The 14,401-nt window shown below is 33.2% G+C and overlaps 1 protein-coding gene across 4 annotated transcripts in view; it reads right to left on the bottom strand.

The window, feature by feature from the left end:
• Positions 1-837: 837 nt before the first annotated feature.
• The window catches only part of LOC113059356 (zinc finger protein 385D-like), an 81,056-nt gene continuing 67,492 nt past the window's right edge, over positions 838-14,401 (bottom strand). For 3 of the 4 annotated variants that reach the window (XM_026227811.1, XM_026227813.1, XM_026227809.1), the window contains 4 exons: positions 6,975-7,241; positions 5,541-5,722; positions 4,885-4,986; positions 838-2,633 (listed from right to left, as the gene is read on the bottom strand). In XM_026227811.1, the coding sequence (XP_026083596.1) occupies positions 2,406-2,633; positions 4,885-4,986; positions 5,541-5,722; positions 6,975-7,241 (779 nt within the window). In that variant the 3' untranslated portion in view covers positions 838-2,405. The remainder of the gene's footprint in view (positions 2,634-4,884; positions 4,987-5,540; positions 5,723-6,974; positions 7,242-14,401) is intronic. The other variant, XM_026227810.1, reaches the window with a different exon arrangement.

The raw sequence follows: 14,401 nt of genomic DNA, 5'->3' as shown, positions 1-14,401 counted from the left end.
GTCTGATAAAAACATCACAATAATTCACAAGTAATCCACATCACTCCAGTCCGTCAGTTAACATATTGAGAAGCCAAAAGTGAAAAGCTTGAAAAGAATTAAGAAACAATTCTGACGGCACCCATTCACTGCAGAGGATGCACTGGTGAGCAAGTGAAATGAATTTCTCCAAATTTGTTCTGATGAAGAAATAAACTTGTCTTGGATGACCTGACGTTGAGTAAATTTTCAGCAAATTGAAATTTTTAGGTGAACTGTTTTATTTTTGTTCTGGCCATTTTACTTTCTCACCAAAGTTGAAAGTAAATACTGTGTATTTGGGGCGGCAGTATCTAAAATTTTAAGAAATTATTAATTTTAATTATTTTTTAAAGAAGTCTCGTCTGTTCACCAAGCTTAATTGATTTGATCAAAATACAGTAAAAACAGTAATATTGGAAAATTATTAAAATTTTAAATAACAGTTTTCTATTTGAATATATTTTAAAATGTAATTTACTTCTGTGAGTCAGAGCTGAATTTTCAGCATCATCACTCCAGTCTTCAGAAATCATTTTAATATACTGATTTGCATATAGATTTAGAAATCTTTATATATATATATATATATATGTGTGTGTGTGTGTGTGTGTCTGTGTGTGAGTGTATTATAAAGAACATCATTTGTTTAAAATATAAATCTTTTGTAACATTATACATGTATTTACTGTCACTTTTGTCCCCTTGCTGAATATAAGTATTAATTTCTTAGACTTTTAGAGGGTGTTTGTGTGTATATACATACAGTATATATATGCACATTTTCCATAGTGAAGTGAATTATATTTTTCAAACAAGCAAGATAATAAAGCAGGTATCTTTATTTGAAAATGAATGTTTATCGGTTTTCACATTGCAAGAAGAGACACGCTTTGTGGCCTTAGTAGCTCATGTAACATTCATGAGATGTTTCCAGGAACGACTTCAGGTGAAAAGCCCACTAACTCACTAACACCCTATACACACACTCGAACACACTCCTGCACATTTACATATTTATCTGTTTAGCAAACATCCCACTATATTTTTTAACCTTGCTTTGTCATGAATCAGCAGCATTTTATTTTGGAAATCACACTTATCTTCCCCCAAGTTCTGCTGTAGACACTCACCCACACACACACACACACACACACACACAGGTATAAACAGGGCTTCATTTGTATCAGAAAAGCTGGATCTGGAATTGGATTGCAATTATTGACCATTTTATGGACGGTCTTTAAGGTCAGCAGCCAATCAGAATTAAGTTGACAATGTTTCTGCTCGAGCGTGATTAGTCACATGACACTTACAGTTCAAGTTATTATATAGAAAATGTCTTAACTGATTCCATGAGATCTTAATGACCCTTCTCACAGATGCATTTCCACATTTTATGCTGTAAAATTTGTAATATTTTCATGGACATTTATAAGTTTCACATTTAATTCAATGTATTAATTGCCATTTCTTTATTTGTGAAATTGCTAGCAATTTCCGAGTAAAACCTGCTACAAAGTAATTTTTTTGTAAGAAGTTATGGCAAATTTTAATTAATTTAGAAGAAAATAAACAACTATCATTATTACTTTTGTTAAATCAATTAATGATTAATAATCATTAAATTCTTAATTTTGTCAAATAAAATAGCAAAAAGTGAAAGTAATTTTTTTGATGGAGTGGTGGCAATTTTTACATTTCTCTCTTACGACCAACACAATTGATTACGTAGATATCTGATATATTATTTTGTTATATGAGGTTATGATGATGGATATTTCTTTCTCTTTTGTGTAGTCATAGAAATGCTAAACTGGTTTTGTTTCTTCTTCTATTGACGCAAATGGGAATGCAAAAATGATATTTGTTGTAGTTTCCATTCACGACTATAGAAGTTTCTGATGAATTCAGCTTCTGAGAACCGCAGTAATGTGAAACGGGTCCATTGACAAATGAAGCACTGCTGACCTGGTTACACCAACAGCTGGAAACAGGAAGGGATCTATTCGTCTAGAAATCAACAACAGAAAGACTTAAAGTGCAAAACAGCAGAGAAATACAACTTTCCATTTTCTCCATTATTAACATCTCTGTGTTCACAAACTCACCTTTAATTTACAAATCAGTCTTGTACTCTAAGCGATGATGATGATGATGATGATGAATCATTGTTTCCATACAGAAAAAAAACTAAAATCATATCTCCACTGATACATTTATAGCTTAACGTCAGTGTGTCACATATAAATGACGATGCATAGTTACCTGGTTCATGTTTCATTTTTAAATTATTGCAGTATCGCTCATTTGATCCGGGGTGCATGCCCAGTGTGAGGAGATGAAGGGGTTAATGGTCCGATCCGCCAGAGGTCATAGTTCAAAGGTCAATAGGGGGCAAACAGTACATGCGTGTGAGCAGTCCTGATTGGCCCCGGTGTAGGGCGGAGCAGCGCGGTGGGGAGGGACTGAGTCTGAAAGAGGGCGGGGCTATGGCAGGCACGCAGAGGGAAGGCGGAGCTAATGGCAGCGGCAGCAGCAGCGACGGCAGCCAGGTGGGGTGGCATTATCCTGGTTGTCTGACACAGGTCTTTACCAACTGGCATCTTCACCTGCTGGACAGAGAACAGGTTTTTTATTTTTTATTTTATTGTACACTAATTAAAATATTTAAATTGTTTTATATGTAAAATAGCATTATGAGAATTTAGCATGATAATTATTAGATTAATAATAATGACACATTCTTCAACATGATTCAAACACGCGCACACATATGTAAATAATAGGTATAGTGTATAAAAATAAATATATATATAAAAAAAAAAAAGGAATAGGCACACAGAAATATAGAGGCCAAGCTTGTGTAGATGTATTCCATCACTTCCACAAAAGTACAAGCAAAGTGGCACTGATTTATTGTTGAACTCAAAAAACATTTTGTATTTGGCAGTTTCTTTGTACTCATTTTGAGGCCTCGATGGAATAAAATAAAAAAAAAATTGTATGCAAATTCAATTTTATTAGTAAAATCTGTAATCAAATGGGTTGTATATAAACAGTGTTTCCCAACTTTTTTTATCTATGGCACAGTTTTGAAAAGTAAAAAATCCAACGGCACACCACTAAGCACCGAAATATAACAAAATTGCATAAACTTGCATTAAAACTGGATAATGTATTTTAAGTAGTACTCACATTTAATGTGAAACTTGAGCTTGAGTATATGAACACAGGGTCATAGGTAGCTTCATGATAAAACAAAACATTTATATGTCATCGCTGTCGGGCAGAAACATTGTAGTATCTTTAAAACCACAATCACTTTCAGGAAATTTAAAAACAAATATATATATATATATATATATATATATATATATACACATATATAGCGTCTTCAGAGCTGGTATTGTGGCTTTATATTCAAACACACACACACACACACACACACACACACACACACACGCGCCTTTATAGAGTAAAGAAAATGCTGTACTTATTCAAACATCAGTTCTTTATTTACCCTTGCAGTGTGAACGAGCAGCGATCTGTCTCTAGTCTGCGTGAGGCATTTCATTCTGAATGAATTATGACACTTATGAAGTTATGAGGGTTTGCTGATAGTCCAGTGGCATTATGAGGTTTACTCACAAGTTCTTTTGAATGCATTTCACCGGTTAATATTTGTAAAAAACACAAACGGATGTAAAGATGACTAATAGCATTTATTTAAAACAATATCAATAATGACGAAACATTATAGTGATAGAGATTTTGATGATTTTTCCACGGCACACCTGACAATCTATCACAGTAGTTGGGAAACACTGCCCTAAAATCCTGCATATGCAATGTGACTGAAGAGAGGTGTCCAAACCTGTATATGGTTCTTCTTTTTCATGGATCACCAAACAGTTTCACTACAGCAACAGTTCACAGTGAACACAAGCACCACAACAGTAGTCCACATGACTCAAGCACTAGCTTCCAAAATGTCTGAAGTCATATGATAGATTGTTTGAGGAACAGACAAATTGAAATCACTCACTGACAATCTTTGAAATCTCATTTGTGTTCACAGTGAGCTTGACAGATCTGGTCACTGTGAGCTGGTGTTGCACGAAGCAATGCAGAAAAAAATATAACAATGACAGAATTTTCTGTCATTTTTGGGTGAGCTATCGCTTTAATAAACGGTATTGATGTGTACAATTCATCAGGACGTGTTGTTTGAAAGGAAAACATTGTTGTGATAAATTTTCATCAAAACAATAGTTTCCTCTGTCTCTGGAGTCAAACAGGTTCTGAGAATACAATAATAAACTACACCACTGTTCAAAAGTTCAGGGTCACAGAAATAAATTACATTTTATATTCACATAGAAAAGAGTTATGTCAAATAATAGTTCACATTATTACTTTTTACTGTATTTTTCATTTATACATCTTACCGACCCTTTGATTTTGAATGATAGCATATATTATTGTATGTGTGTGTGTATATATATATATATATATATATATATATATATATATATATATATATATATATATATATATACACATATATATACACACACACACACACATAACATAAACCAACACGTAATCTATACACGAATGAAATCCTGGTCTTCATTATTTCCCACTGAACAGAAATATGTCACACCGTGAAAGTTAAATGTGTTGTGAAATTAATTCATCTTGGTTTTATTAACATCTGATTTCAAAATTTCCTTTATTGTTTGCCCATTTCCATTGAAATGAATGGGGTTGCTAAAGGCTATTTTTCTCCAGGTATTTTCAACCTTTCTGAAACGAACAGATGGCAGTTGCATTTAGAAGCGAGAGGATGCAGGAACCTACTGTCTGTTTGGTGGCTCCTCTTTGGGTTTTGGTGTAAGGACTGTACTTGGGTTTGGCTGGTTTCCCCGCAGCTCTGTCTTTATGGCGTCTGCTGCTGATATGCTGACGATACAAACACAGAATGTGACGCAGATGTGATGAGCGGACAGAACCAGTTCACAGATTCTATAACAGTGTTCAATGCTATTATGATCTTTGCATTTCAAATTAAAATACAATTTGCACTGCAGATTATTTGCTTTAAGCATTTATAGTAACACACACATGGGTTCATCCAATATGTGTAATGGTTTTTATACTGTACAAACTGTAAATTCTATGGCCCTACACCTAACCCTCACAGGAAACTTTGTGCATTTTTACTTTCTCAAAAAAACTCATTCTGTATGATTTATAAGCGTTTTGAAAAATAGGGACATGTGTTATGTCCTCATAAGTCACCCTCTCCTTGTAATACCTGTGTCATACCCATGTCATTATACAGAGTTGTATGTCACAAAAACATGCCCACCGTGTTACATAATAAAGGAAATCTCATTTGCAAAACCTGTAGTCAAATGAGTTTTGTTTTACAGTGACTGAAATCCATGCATTGCTTCTATGTCTAGCTGCTCTTTTTCTTTCAGAGTGACAGACAAATGAGGTTCGGCGTTCACCTGCTTGAGCTGCGTCTCTGAATTGACGTGCACGTCGCAGGTTTCACAGTGGAATGTCTTGTTCTGCAGGCCCGTGTCTGCTTTAGTGGGGGCGGTCAGCTTGCTCTTCAGCCCGGGCCTGGGGAACGATTTGATGGAGCCGATCCCACTCCGAGCCTCCAGCATGGTTTTGTGTTTGGTGCCTGAGGAACAAAACATGACAGGTTCAAAACATTTATCACCTTAATGATACGCCTTTGCCAGAGAGAACAAAAAACAACATCCAAAAAAAAAAAAGAGAGATACATGAGGGCTGGAAGGGATCTTTAGCATTGATGCATCAATATTCTAAGCAGTTTTAAATGTATTAGTACTGAGTATATATCAAAAGAGTGAGGGAGTTTATGTTTCTTGTTGATCTTAAACTAAAAGGTTTTTGCTTATATAATTAAAACTAATTTTGAAGACAAACATAAACGTGTAACTTCTGTATAAAATTAAATGATATGGATAAGCTGGATCAAATAGTGCTTCAAATATAGCTTCTATGAGCCGCAGCTCTGGATTCATTTTCTCCTTAAAAATCTTTCAAAAGCTTCAAACCATGAACCAAATCAAACAGTGTTTCAAAACAGACAGACGGTAAAGATTTTTAATGTTTGTTCATCAAGGCTGTATTTATTTGAACAAAACACAGTAATATTTTTACAGTTTAAAGACCTGTTTTCTATTTGAAAATATTTTAAAGCGTAATTTATATCTGTGATGTGCAGTTGTATTTCCAGCATCATTCCTCCAGTCTTCAGTGTCACATGATCTTCAGAAATCACTCTGATATGCTGATTTGCTGCTCAAGAAGCATTTTTGATTATTACTAATGTTGAAAACAGTTGTACTGCTGAATATTTATCTGGAAACCATAATTTTCAGGATTCACCAATGAATAGAAAGTCCATAAGACCAGCATTAATTTTACATAGAAATATTTTGTAACATTATGTCTTTACTATCATTTTTAATCAATTTAATGCATACCTGCTGAATAAAAACATTTAATTTCTTAAATAAAAAAAAACTGATGGCAAACAATAGTTTTGCTAATTATCATGTTAATGTAACCTAAATAGCCTGAAAAATGTCCCCACAACCTAACTTGACATATATCATCATAACAAAGGTGCAGTATCTTGCTATAGTACTTGATTATTTTAGTAGTACTTACATTTTTATTCATTTACCCTTTTAAAGTCTTGGACTTGTAGTTTCTAATAAAGAAGCTGGGCATTACAGTAATTGAAATTTACTGTAAAATGTCAAATTGACTGTAATCTTGAGTGACTTCTATTATAAAACTGCAGCAACAGAGGATGTTACTTGAGCTCTGTTGTCCTGCATGTGTCTGAATAAGACCTGATTCTGCTGAACTCTGAAAAAAGGCTCTGAGAAGCTGCTTACCGGTATTATGTGCGTCCAGCTGTGACACAGAGTTGACGGCCACCTTACAGAGGGAGCAGTAGAGCAGACGCAGTGCTTTCTCATCCTCCGTCTCTGGACTGACGGCGGGGTCGTTCTCTTCTGGTTCAGGCGGGATGGGGGTGATGGAGCGGCCGTCCTCTCCTCCTGATGCTGAGGTAGACTCTGGCTCTGTGGGCTCCACCCCGGAGCCGAACACTGGGGCAGAAGAGGGGGATGAAGGGGTCACAGGCACTCCATGACTCCCACCTGTAAAAGACAAATAACACGTTTCTGGTGTAAAAATAAAAGCTTGCTTAAATAATAATAATAGCTTTACTGTTTTATTGGGAGTCCATTGTTTTGAACTCAAGTGCTTCATAATGTGAAGCTATTCTTGCACTGATGCCAGACTCATCATTGATAAAAACAAAACAATTATTCATTATATATGAATGTCCAAATATGAATATAAAAGAATTAAAAATTAAGTACTTTTCATTTTTAAAGCACTTAATGAAATTAATTGATTATACAAAGACATATTATTGAAAAAGATTATCCAAAAACATTTTGCTCAATTTCCAGCATAAATAAACACACACACAAACAAGACAAATAGCAAATAATGATTATTTAATACGTTTATTAATATAATATTTAAATAATAAAATAATAATTTAATAGAACTTAAAAATGAAGCTAAAACAAACAATTTAAATTTAAAAAGCAAACAAATAAATAAATACATCCAGACTCGTCATTTATTATGAATAACTTATCCCTGAAGTTCTAAATATGAAGAGAACATTATTATAAATAAGAACAATTATTAATTAGAATATACAAAAAACATTTCCTGCATAACTAACAAACTACATGGCAATACAAAATACATTTTATTAAACAACTTTAATAATTTAATAAATTGCAAAAAAAATATATACAATATTTGAAACACAAACAAGCAAATAAATAAATAGAGACTCGTTATTCATCAACTATAAATCATCAAGTTTCAAATAAACTGTAAAAAGAAAATGATTGAAAAGTACAGTCCCTTTCATTTTTAAAGCATTTAATTGACTATGCAATGTAAAACAATTACAATAATACATTTAAGTTAAGTTAATACAAGTTAAATACCATTTAACTAAATAAATATGATGAACTCATTCATATTTTTCTAATCTGAAGCATTGTATTGAGGCACATATAGAAGTCCGATTTTTCTAATTATAAGCACATTATACTGTCCACTGGATGGATGAGTACTGGCTTGTGTTTTGGATGAATAAATATGAAGCAGGCACATATAAACACAAACCCTGATGTCACTGATGACTTGTCAACTTCTAAAAGCTCCTTCGGTGCCATCGTCAATAATACATGAGCACTTTATTCCATCAAGCAGCACTCTCGCGTTCTGATCCTGAGTTTTTCCCCAAGTGTTGGACTAGCTTTGATTTGAAGACTTCCCTTTTTGTGCTGGAAAATAACTGTGTTAAATATTGAGATCGATGGCGCCACACGCCAGTTTTACCTAATGTGGTCGACACTGAAATGAATTGCAGTGAATAAGATAAACTGCTGCTGAATTTCCCCAGATGAGGTCTGGTTCTGGCAGGACGCTCTGATCAATGTCTGAAGGGTCTGAACTCTTCGTACAATAATAACACAGAAGCTCTCTTAATATCAAACCCTGGGGACTCAATCGATACTGAATTATGTTGTTCTATTTTGGTGACCCGTAAAGTAGAGTCTTTTCTTTTACAGATGAACCAAAGAGGAGCTCTGGGATAAATAAAAGAGACATGGATGCTACCGAACAACCAATTAGTCAGTGGCGCTTACTGTGAGGAATGAGAAAACAAAGGAGCAAGGAGATGTGGGAGGATCCAGAACAATCACACTTTATTTAGAAATATATGGGAACATGCATGTAGCACACGGGGATTGATGGTTAAGACTAGACACCAGACTCCGGGAAACACAGGGCTAATAAACACAGGGAAAGTAATCAGGGAGAACTGAAACAGTTGGAGTAATTAATTAAAACCCATGGAAACTAAAGAGGGAACACCTGAAATCAAAGAACACAATCAACATGAAGGAGAAGCTAGGTCACAAAAGGGAACAAGGAACATGTGGGAGAGGAAAACAAACGCCAAAACAGTCCATGTGTGCGACGGTTAACCCCAGGGCTGCAACAAACCATTATTTTGAAAATGGATTCATCTAATGATTATTCGAAAAATTCAAAGAGCGGAAAAAAATTATAAATGTATAATTATACGCAGGAAGGCTGAATTAGTAGCTTTGCACTACAGTGCCACACAGGTCAAACCGTGTTATTGCAAACCATTACTTTAGGTCATATGAGATCAAATGACTATTCGACTAAAAACATATTTATTTGCAAATGTTTCATTGTCCACAGTTTCGATACTTTCACATAATCAGTTCAACACTATAGTTAACCCTAAACTCCATCAATAGGTTGTTCTGCACATATAGTTTCGTAATACAGGACTTTTGTTAGTTCCTAGGATAGCAAAATCGACTAAATGAGCTTTTTCACATTTGGCTCCCAAACTCTGGAACAGCCTTCCTGATAATGTTCGGGGTTCAGACACACTCTCTCTGTTTAAATCTAGATTGAAAACCCATCTCTTTCGCATAATTCATCTCATAATTTCTGACTGCAGTTGCATCTGATCAAATGTGCATTCTTATTCTTTAGCTTGGGTTAAACTAATGAATTTTACTTGGTTGGATCAGCAGCTATGCTAATGAAGTCTCTATTTTTTTCTCTGTTTTGTCACGGGATGTAGGATTTACACAAGCTCCAGTCTGGATCCAGAACACCTGAGAAGAGATGATGCTGGAGGACACCAGATGATGCTAACCCCGAATCAACAAACAGAACTAACAAATATTGCTACAAGTGTGATTGCATCATATAATAATTGCTGTTAATAGTGTTCATCGTTTGGCTAACTACGTCTTGTATTAGTTTTTCCAAAAATTTCTGCAATATGCATATAAACTGACAGTCACCACTGATAAGCTACCACTAAATATAGTTTAAAAATAACTATTTGTAAAGTTGCTTTGCAATGATTTGTATCGTAAAAAGGAGGTTAGCTTGTTGAGCTTTGGACTGAGGCAGCAACGCTGACAGCACAAAAGAAAGAAACGAAAACAAACTAAAACACTTTTTATATATTTTATTTGTTTATCTGACTATCAATAATTTATATATTTATTTAAATATTAACCGACAGCAGAGAACATTCAAACATGTTGTGAAATTACTGAAATTTTAACTTTAAATATTGACTTGAAGATTTAAAGTGGTTTGAGTGACAAAAAGTTAGGAAAACCTGCATTATATGAAAAAAAATAATAGAAATAAAAAATTTAAAAACAGCAATGGCATGGTCAGAGTCTTCCAGGTTTTAAATACAGGATCTCATTTGTTGAAAAATCTTATACTAACAATGAGCAAATATATTTCTACATTTATTAACCACTGTTAATATTAGTTTTTATATGTTATTTCATAGTCAATTAACTAATTTTAACAGTATTTTTGCTTTGAAAAAATGCATTCGTAAATGCTGAGATTAAATAAGTTAACTAATTTGACCAAATTAAACCTTATTGAAAAGTGTTACCATATTTAATAATATTTTGAATTAGGTTTTATTTTTGTTTCCAGTTTTATTTAATTTAGTTCAAATTTATTAGGTTTTCAAATATACATTTTTTAGTTTTTACATTTTAAATTCAAGTTGTTCATCTACTTATGTATGTTTTATTTGTATCTTTTAATAGGTTCAGTTTTAATACTCATTTGGTGCATGTGTGTGAAGGAGCACATCATCTGGAAACAATTATGTCCTATTCGTGTAGGATGTTGAATCACAGGTAATTTAACCAATTATGAATCATATTCCATTTAATGATTCCAGTTCCATAATGACTCCATTAATGATTCTTTTATTACTTTGGAGGAAAAGCCTCAGATAAATATTTCTGATTATATACTAAACAAACACAACACTATTTGTGGTAACATCTAAAACAAGAACTAATTCTCGTTAAAAGGAACCGATTCAAAAGAGTCGTTTGTTTATGAATCATTTGTTTATTTCACTAGTGCAGCAGGTTCATGATCGTGTGCAACCATTTAGGATAATGCAAAATAAAATAATAAAGACTGAATCTACAGCAGCACAGTTGTATATATATTAAACTTATCTTTGCTGCAAGAACACTGTATAAATATATCATGCGAACAGACCAAGCAATTTAGACCATATTTTCCATCCAGCTGTAATTTTTCAGTGAAGAGGTACTTTAAAACAGCTCTACTCCTCAATTAATCAATTTACCGCTGATGTCAAAAGCCCACAAAGTCATTTGTTGTTTATGAAGAGATTCCCCTTGAACGACGGATAAAGAGTAAGGGAGGTGGGCAGCAGCGCTGACCTGAACATTAGCCTCATTTTCATCTAACATCAGGAAGCTCGGATCACAACCGGCCGACTACAGGAAGTCTGGCACATCCCGAACTACGACGCGTGATCAATTTGAGCAGCATTTGTGTGTGTTAAGTCATTAAAGGGTGGTTTGTGAGAGTACAGGCTGCTTTGATTGTCTGTCAGTGTGCTGGTGATCTATAGACTCTGCTGTGACCTGTGAGTCAAAAGAAGGAGAAACACACACAGGTAGAACATCAAGGAAGGAAAAAGACAGAGATCAATGGTTGTTCATTAATGACTGGGTTGGCTTTGATCAGTCTGCTCTATCAATGTGCTGGAGGTGTCAGAACAGATCTGGCTCAGTCAGTGCAATTCATTTTTATGTCACCAGTCATATTCAGAAGCCCTAAAAACAATGGAAATAAAATGCCTGAATGTCATTGCATTAAGTCACAAAATATCACAACGACACATATTTATTCTTCAATGCTAAAATGCAATTACACATTTTGATATTGTGGCTAAAGATCCATAATGCTCTGTATGCAACACTTTTTTAATTAATTATAAAAAATAAATAAACAAACCAAAATGTTTTTGGAGAAACTTGTGATATATTAGTTTTTATAGTTTTTTCCCCAGCATTGCTTTTCATCCATTTTGGAAAGAAAACAGCAGAACAAACATCTGTAAGTATGATATTTTAAGAAATAAATATAATATAAAATATTTTATCTGGTTGGTCGCAGTCTAAAACATATCATGATTTTTGATAAAATAACGGATATCAGTAATTTTCCAATTAAAATGATTATTAACAATCTAATAATGTGTGTGTGTGTGTGTGTGTGTGTGTGTGTGTATTAACTAAACTAAAATATTAAAAATTATTGCCATTTTAATTTAGTTTAACTTGATGTACAAAAAAAGAATAACTGAGATAAAATTAATAAAAACAAATACAAATGACAAGATTAATTAAACATGCTATTATCAGATCTAATATTAATGCACAATATTACTTAACAAAATTTTTAATATTGATATTGTTTATATAAAATAAAATAAAATATTATATTTTGACTGATAAAATTACAAAAGTAGTTCAAAGTAATCAACATTTCAAATTATTAAAATATGAATTTTTAAATGATGAATCTTATTATTGATAATAAACATTCATAAAATGATGTAAACCGAATAATTTGATAATTAAATAATACCAATCATGAAAAAAATACATATCTCATTTTCTCAAGTAACTCTCCTGTCTGTTTCTGCTGATGTGCCTGAACACTTGCCAATCTCTGCTCTTTAATTACGGGGGCAGTAATAAGCGCACGTCTCCATAATCCGTCCACCCTCTTTATTATACCAACTAATCAGAAAGTTCCCTTGAGTTCTGATTACATTTTCACCATGATGCTGGATTAAGGCCTCTAATTATAATGATTACACCCCATTATGAATCACACTGACTTGTGAAATCAGTCCCCGAGGGCCAGGCGTTCCTCTCAGACCTCTGTTTTTTTATTAATCACCCCAAATATCTCATTTAGAAATTATCCATATTTTATAGAGAATAATAGCTTCTGTAAAACACCAGTGAGGAGGTCATTTGTGCTGCAGCCTTGTCTAAGGGGATCGCAAATTATTTGAGTCAGTTTGAATGCAGTAATGCAGTAGCTCTTTCTAAGGGTATTTTTTCAAAATCCTTTTGCACATTTTATTTATGTTCAGTAGTTCTTTCTAGCTCAAGCAAATCCACAAACGAATAAAAGACTTTATTATTAAGGTCGCCTTTTGACTGCTGTATATAAAACTCATTCAATATAGTTGTTGTTACCTCAGGGGATGAGGGGAGTCATAAAAAATAAATAAAAATATATAAATATATATAAATATATATTGGCTATAATAGAGTACTGGCACCTCTTTTGGGCCACTTAAAGCACTAATATTACTCAATAATAATTCATGTTACTTATAAAAAATTATGTTTTGATATATTTACAGTAGGAAATTTACAAAATATCTTCATGGAACATGATATTTACTTAATATCTTAATGATATTTTTCATAAAATAAAAATGTATAATTTTGACCCATTCAGTGTTTTTTGGCTATTGCTATAAATATACCATAGAGACTTATTACTGTTTTTTGTGCTCCAGGGACACATGTCAAAAGAACAAAGCCTCTGCTTTTAAACAACAACAACAACAAAAGATCACTTTCATCCACACGCTCCTAAAACACTTCCTGAGTCAACATTTAATTCAGAAATGTTTGGCAGTTTTTTATTTGTATGCTGTTTAATAATTTATGATCACGTTATTTTACCATGCTGTGATCCTGAGATTCAGTACTCTTTCAGAAAATGTGTAATAGCGCCTCCTACCGTAAAAAACTGTGAAAATACGGAAAACCAGAACATTTCTTCAATGCCATGGAAACATGTAAACAGCGTAAATTGGTCAAATGTGACAGTAAAGACATTTAGAAAGTTTTCAAAACACTGTCCCTTTCAAAGTTATTTTCATCAGATATTCCTGAAAAATAAAGTTTATCACAGTTTTTACAACAATAGAAGTAGCACGATTGATATTAACATTGATAATAATCAGAAATGTTTCTTGAGCAGCAAATCAGGATATAAGAATGATTTCTGAAGATCATGTGACACTGAAGACTGGAGTGGTGAAAATTCAGATTGGCATCACATGAATAAATTACATTTTACCATTTATTCACATAGAAAACAGTCCTTTTAAATGGTAAGAATATTTTAAAATGTTACTGTATTTTTTATCAAATAAATGCAGGTTTGGTGAGCAGAAGGGACTTTAAAGTTTATTTTTATTTTTGTATATTTTTATATTTTCTGATTTCGTTTAAATTTTAATTAATTCATTTTGATGTTTTGTCATTTTTATTAG

This window comes from Carassius auratus, chromosome 41 (genome assembly GCF_003368295.1).
Source record: "Carassius auratus strain Wakin chromosome 41, ASM336829v1, whole genome shotgun sequence".
Classification (NCBI taxonomy): domain Eukaryota; kingdom Metazoa; phylum Chordata; class Actinopteri; order Cypriniformes; family Cyprinidae; genus Carassius; species Carassius auratus.
Note: the sequence above shows the minus strand (reverse complement) of the source record. Positions and strands in the feature narration are given on the sequence as shown.